Source organism: Gavialis gangeticus, unplaced genomic scaffold (assembly GCF_001723915.1).
Source record: "Gavialis gangeticus isolate Ggan-Ray unplaced genomic scaffold, GavGan_comp1, whole genome shotgun sequence".
NCBI classification, from domain to species: domain Eukaryota; kingdom Metazoa; phylum Chordata; order Crocodylia; family Gavialidae; genus Gavialis; species Gavialis gangeticus.
This window is the reverse complement of record NW_017729015.1, coordinates 21,277,814-21,284,772: the sequence shown is the minus strand read 5'-3', so window position 1 is coordinate 21,284,772 and position 6,959 is coordinate 21,277,814. Positions and strand designations below refer to the sequence as shown.

At 54.6% G+C, this 6,959-nt stretch overlaps 1 protein-coding gene across 1 annotated transcript in view; it reads right to left on the bottom strand.

The window, feature by feature from the left end:
- The window catches only part of GRIK3 (glutamate ionotropic receptor kainate type subunit 3), a 101,373-nt gene extending 98,876 nt beyond the window's left edge, over positions 1 to 2,497 (bottom strand). The window contains exon 1 of the mRNA XM_019512550.1: positions 2,322 to 2,497. Within this exon, the coding sequence (XP_019368095.1) occupies positions 2,322 to 2,457 (136 nt within the window). The 5' untranslated portion in view covers positions 2,458 to 2,497. The remainder of the gene's footprint in view (positions 1 to 2,321) is intronic.
- Between the last annotated feature and the right edge of the window lie 4,462 nt (positions 2,498 to 6,959).

Sequence of the window (6,959 nt, the reverse complement as noted above, 5' to 3'; positions counted from 1 at the left end):
AGAACAGGGATCCCAAAGTACTTAATTAAAGTCCATCTGTATTGCAGACTTGGAGTGCAGTGCAGCCTCGGAGGCTCCCGTTACCTGTCTTGGAAGCTGGATGTGATGGGTAGCGCAGGAAACAAAAAGCTTCCTGCCATGGAGCTGGTGGACACATGCACACGTGCGCGCGCACACATGCTGCTATTCTGCAGCTCCCCTCAGTGCCCTTCTGCCAAATGTTCACCACCCAGCAGTCACCACCGCACGAGACGCATCGCACTGGCACAGTGAGGGGTCAGGGGACCCTTAGGGAAAAGTCCAAGATAAGAAAGACCAAAAAACCCGCACGGCCCCGATGCCTGGCAAGCTCTTTTGCTGCACGTTAGCACCTGTCTGTGTCGGTGCCCCTCCGACCCGCCAGCTCAGACAGCTGGATGCAGACACAAAATATACACATCGTTCTCATAAAACATTGCACTTTCTTTATAACCCTCATTCTCCTTCACCCTGCAGTCCCTCCTCGCGGGTAGCTAGGACAGGAGGTGATCCAGCGATGGTGACAACTCCCTGCTGGGCGCAGAAGGACCGGCTGCCTTTTCTCCAAGTGTGAATATTTTGTGGAAGGAAAGAGCAGGGCCTGGACCTCTGTGCCCAACCCTAGGGTCAGACTTGGAGAGACATCTTCCTGAGGCTCTCAAAACGTTTGGATAAGTGTTCTCCTAGTGCCAGAATACCCCCGGAAGGCCAGTTTCTCTAAGGAGGTGAGCACAACCTGAAATGGTGCCAATGATTAACACCACAAAAAACCCACCAAAATTAGAGAACAAGAAAAGAGAAAAGGGGGGAAAACTTTCTCAAGAGGCTTGAGCCTTTTTGGACCATGTCTTTGGAGGTTGTGGTGCATAACCAAAGTCTTGCATGCTTATCTGAGCCACAAGCTCACGGGGACCCAGCTTTGCTGCACCGCACCCTCGCACTTTTTAAAAGTGCGAACCAGAAGAACAGCAACCTTAGCAAGAAAGAAAGAAAAAAACAAGAGCCTGCATATATGATAACAGGCAAACACTCTTTAACATCTGGACAAACCACTAGCTCAAATGCTGCTTCATCGTCATGTCTTATCTCTTCTTTTACTGCAAGTGTGTGTGTGTCTGTGTGTGTGTGTGTGTGTGCGCGCGCGCATGTGTACGGACTCTATTTCTTGGGCACGATGGGTAGCCTTGAGCTAGTAATGCAAACGAGTGAGGTGATAACACATTAATGAAACCGGAGAGCCCGGGTTAAAACCACCTTATTTACTCATCACATCCCATTAGTGTCATTTCTACGAGGAGCTGCAGCCTTCAGCCAGAGTTGGAGAGAGCTCGCTTAGCCCGGCAGGTAAATGGCCAAGTGACTCAAGCCTGAAATTAGGGCCAGGAGGTGCAGGGCAGAGCATCCCCTTGGCAGTGGCTTGGTCTCCTGGGACTGAGGTGACCTCTCGGGACTTCAAGCAGCTCAGCTGGAGACCCAGGCAATACCCCTGCGCGCACAAAGGACGCTGCAGCACCCCTGGGCTTGCCATACAGAGCGATGCATTGGGAATCGCTCCTGACCCCAAGGAGAGACAGCTCCGATTATTCATGCTTCTCCTATGCTCGGGGTCTCCTGTGGTGCGAATGTCATCTAGATTGAAACATTTGCAAGAAAAACATAATGTGGTTCAACATGTGCGCCTTGGTCTGTTTGTTTTAGTAACGAGACCATCGCACAGTTTACATCGGAGAAGCACGCCCCGGGCGGAATAGCTGCAGGTCCCTGCGGCCGTCCCTCCTTTCTGGCCGTGGCCAGGCCAGGGTGCAAGAGCATCCCTCCGCGTGAGCGACTCTGAATGGAGTGGGGGCTTGCCCAGCATCTCCCCATGTTAGCAAACATCGTGCTGACCTCTGTACCCCCTTTATAGCACCCAGGCAGCCTCCTGTCTGCCCACCCACCCCGTAGACACGATGTCCTTCAATGAACAGCAGTCTGTCCCAAAGGTGTGCTCCAGACAGCATGCACACGCTGTGCTGCACTGCTCTGTTCTCTTCACAGGAGATGAAATGCAAAATTCATTGAGATATTTTATTGCTACAGGCTTTTACCAGTCCCTTGCAGGTATGCTGAGCCTGACCACCTTCGGGCTACCATGGAGGAAGATGGAAATGGGCAGGAAATGATTATATTCTTACATAAATGAAGCAGTCCGTTAATAACCTTTCCATTCCTGGCCATGTGAGCAAAAGCCACCTCTGCTTAAGCCACACAGCGTGGATCTTCACCCAAGGGTTGGCCACGTAACCGATAAAGACCCTGCTTACCTTTCTTAGTGGCTTCAAAACTGTCGTGGAAGTGTATCCTCTGAATGTCATACGTTAGCGTTGTGTTAGGCAGCAGAGTCCTGTTTCTATTAATGATATTGGCAGAAAACCTGAAGGCTTGCTCCTCGGCGCTCATCACCTGGGCGTTGGGGCCGTCCACATACTCGAAGATCCCCCCTGCAAGACAGCGCAGAAAGAAGTCGGCCAAAAGGTCCGGGTCCCAGCCACCCGTCCGCCACAGCCAGCAGGAGACACCCCGTGCAAAGCCTCGGCCTTCGCAGCTATGTCAGGGCTGCAGCCACCCCCGCCGGGGCCGTGCCCCTGTCTTCTGACCCGCGCCCAATTTCCCCACCAGGAAGCATGGGGGAGGTTGTGGGGATGCGGCCCTTAGTCGCTGCCCACACAACTCTCCGTGTTCGGCCCCAAGACGGCAGCCAGGGCACCGGCGACCCACATCCGTCTGCTCACGGTGACCCTCAAAACAGCAAGCTGGCCTTGGAAAGCAAGGCTTTCTGGCCCCTTCGGCAAGAGCTGGTGGCTTGTAAGGCCCTGCTTACAAGCACAAGCGTCTCAGGGAGAAAAGCAGTAGGACAGAGGGAGAAAATATTCCCTGACTCTTGCTGTGTCCTTCCTCCCACCATCGAAGGCAGAGGTCCCACAGGCTGGCAGTGTCCGAGGGAGGGACAAGGCTGGGGCTCTCCGAAACGTTTGCATTGATAATATTTCCTCCCCGCATCAGGAAAAGACATATTTTGACCGAAGCAAACACTGCAAGAGACTCACTAAACACCGAAAGGAAAGACGGGCCAGCAAAACATGGCGGTATTTTTTTCAGTGTTCAGGAACAAAGCTTTCTTTTCAAACACAGATAAAAGGAAATGTCGCTTAAGTTTTCTTTGGTTTTCACAAATGCTTCCCGCGCCCGAGACAAATGCCGCAGTGACGTTCCCGTGAACACAAGTGACATTTATACTAACGAGCTGTTGCGAGAAGATTACAGGGTGCAGCCAGGAGCGGCGGTCAAGAACTTTCTGATGAAACCTTTTTTCCATCAGAAAATCCTGTTTCATCCAAACCGAAACCACTTGCAGGAAAGGCTTCGTTTGGGGGTTAACAATAATTGGGGAGGGGAAAGAAAACAAATTGCCAGACAGTGGGGTTTTTTGACATTTGAAGGGATTCGTTGTTTTGTTGGCTTATTTTGCTTTGAACTGGCTTTGATTTAGTTCGCTGGCACTAAAACCTTAGCAGAAATTCAAAGGTCAGAAGCAAAGTCATCTTCTCACGTGCTTGTCAAATGAGCTGTCTTTTCCAGAATCGTGCACGAGCAACGGCTCTTCCCATTGCTCCAGCGAGGTCCTTCGTGCAGGTCTCACCGAGGAGCTGGCAAACGAGCCGGAGCTCCCTGGTCCACACTTCGCAGCATCCACATGTGCTCATGTCACCGATGTAGCCCCGTTTGGTGACGCTGTTTGTGACTTTGCAGCTGGCGTGCGCGGGCGGTTCAGGCATCGCGCCGTGCAAAGAAATTCCAGGTGAACAAACCGGAAGGGGCACCAATTGACCCAACCTGATTTTTTTTATTTTTTGCATGATCTGCTTACAAAATAAAATCAAATGTCAAGATTTCTGCTTCTGGAGATCTGAGGGGCAGGTCGAGAGACCCCGAGAAGTCCTCTAGGAGAGGAGGAAGGCCAGCCCACGAACCCTTGGGGGTCTGGAGCCTTTCCTGGCCCAGGCTCCAACTTGCACGAGGGTGAGGAGATGGCTTCCCCCGGTGCCACTGCCTGACGTGCTGTGACATCTTGCCAGTCGGCCGTGCTGCAGACAGCCCGTTCCCGTTGCCCTGCGCGGTCGTCGCGCCGTGTAAATAATGCAGAGATGTGGCGAGGGAAGGGCTCCGGGGTGCAGGCTGCAGCTGCTCTCTGCTTCTCCGCGCTTCCCTCTTGGTCCTTCCCTATTTTTAGCACTCCCTGTCCCATCTTTTCTCTCTCCTCGTCTTTTGCTCCGCAAGTTCATAGCTCAGACAAGCAGAAACGTCTGAGCCTACCAACAGCTACCAGCTGGGCTGCTCCGTAATGCACAGCTTGCAGGCTAATGCCATCATAGGTCCCCACAGGCAGCAACCTCGGGTCAGGGTACGGCTTGGCTCCGTGTCGGTGAGGCTCCACATTGACACCCCCTCTCATTGACATGAGCCAGGGTGTAAATTAGGTAATGATGACTCCTCTTCTCCAAGACACAGAAAAGAGTCTCTAGTCCTTCCAGAACCACGGGAAGACACACGGACCTGGTGCTAGGTGATTAAGAAGCCAGCCAAGATAATTAAGGGATGCTCGAGATCCGCAAGTGTGGTTGGTAACAGATGGTCTCTGGGTTCACGGGCAGAAAGGCAGACGAGGTTCTGTCGGTAGATGTGATATCATTTATCAGACCAACTGAATTGTTGGAAAAATTGTTCTTTGCAAGCTTTCGGGTACAAACACCCTTCTTCAGGCACAGAGAGCATCACAGGGAGCCTGAAAAAGGGTGTTTGAACCCAAAATCTTGCCCAGGGGCCACCCGGGCATCCCGATCACCAGCGGCATGGGGCCTGGCTAACACCCTCCTCTGTCTCAAGCATGTCGGAGCCCGGGCCGCATGGTCTCTGCCCCACCCCTCTGCACAGAGCTTGCCCTCTCCTGTCCCCCTGCGAAATATCAACAGGGCAACAACACTTTCTGCCGTGACCGGAGTCGCGCTGAACGCTGCTGAAAGGAACGATTCGGTGCAAGGTAGTCAGGGCTGTCTCTAATTCGAGCATCGCATTAAAAACACCCCGTGGCTGAGAATCCTCCAGCTACGAGGACGGTTCATGCTGGAGGACAGCATCATCCCACCTGCGGCCTGGGCCCGGCCCCGGGCACACGCGGAGACGCGGGCTCAGCCCCGCAGCACCTTGCACGGCAGGCGTGCGGGGGATTGTCGGCCCGGGCTGCAGCCGGCGACGCAGCACTGAGCGAGGAGGAGCAAGTGGGCAAGGAGAGGGCAGCAGGGGAAGCTGATTCTTAATTAGCTATTTATGCAATCAGGAGCAATAAAGAAGCGCTTGTATCCAGGCATCTAAAGCCCCTCTGTTTGCCGGGCTTCCTGCAGCCCCGCTCCTGACCTCCTCCGGCTGCCTGCCCTTCTGCACCGGGCGGTTTGCAGCAGGGACGTGTTGGCTGCAAAGACCCTCAGACTCAGCAGCGCGTCTCCAACGGATGTGGATCAAGCCCACGGGTCCTGACCCCACTGGGGAGACCCCCGCCTCTCTCGGCCAGGCCCCTCCGCGCATGGCCCCCAGCCCATGGGCATGTCCCCGTCCTGACAGAGCCCTCCGGTCTCCGCTGTCACGCGAAGAGGACGTGTTGCTCTTCCGTGACAGGGACACCCTCAGCAAGTGCCACTGCCTGGGCAGCCAGGCCGAAGAGCAAGGGGCCCTGGAAATAAAGGGCTGGGGGAAGCCGCTCTGCACCAACAGCCATCGACAGGTGAGGGGTTGCTCAGGGCTCGGCATGGGCTCTGGGCCCCTGGACTCAGGCCCTCACGTGAAGGTTTTCCGTGCGGCCCTTTGACTTCAGGGCCAAGCCGCGAGAAGGCCGACAGGTGCCAATAATGTGTTTGTGACGGGGGCAATGTGACGTCCTCGTCTGCTTGCAAAGGGGGCAGGCGGGATCTTCCCCCTCCCCGTCCTGAAAGGCACGGCGCAACTCCCTGCTGCCACCTCTCCTGGAGCGCTTGCTGCCTGCGCTCCTAGCCCGCGCGCCTTTCCTTCACAATCATTATTTAAAGAGTCTAATAACTAGCTTGGAACAGTTGATTAATGCATAATCTTCATCCCGACTACATAGCATAATTGGCATTAATTTGGAGAGCCAGCTAATTATGAAAATAATTGTCACAGCTTCTCCCTTTTAATAAAATGGAGAAAACGGGCTGGTGCTAGAGAGGAAATGAGGGACAAGGCCTGAGTGCACGGCTCCCGCGGTTCTTCGAGATCTGCCGAGTCCAGGCGGACCTGATACTTGGGCTGGGTGGGAAGGAGCGTCTGGAAATAACGGGGGGAACAGCCCTGCAAAGTCTGATGCAAAGTAGGCAGAAGAGCCAAAACGTCCCCAGCAAACACAGCCGCCACCCCGAGGTCCGGCAGCTCTGAGAGCAGCGCATCCAGCATCAGAACAAGCAGCGCTTATATTTTAAAGGCGAGATTTCCCCCCGGCGTGACAGGAGTCTTCTCGCTAGAAAAGAGGCTTTCACCAGCTCATGGCAGAGCCAGACGCTTTCTGTCCCCAGCTTTTCTTTGATGCGCACATCCTTGCCGTGCGCATGCGTTCACAACCGGTGGTGAGACGGCGAGGGGGCAAGCCTGCACGCATCGGCCAGTTTTGCAGCACAGACCGTTCACACGTGGCTGACGGGTTGGTCCCAAATCTCCCGCGGCTGGTAAAAGTGAAGAAGGGCTGCTCGAGGGCCAGATGTATGCTTATACGGGGACACCAGCTCGTGGGGGTGGATGTTCCCAAAGGGAGACAACGGGCACCTGCACACGACCCCGCGGTTTGCTGTATTCGATGGGGAAAACCGCCCTTAGCTGTTAGCGCAGTCAAAACCCGACCC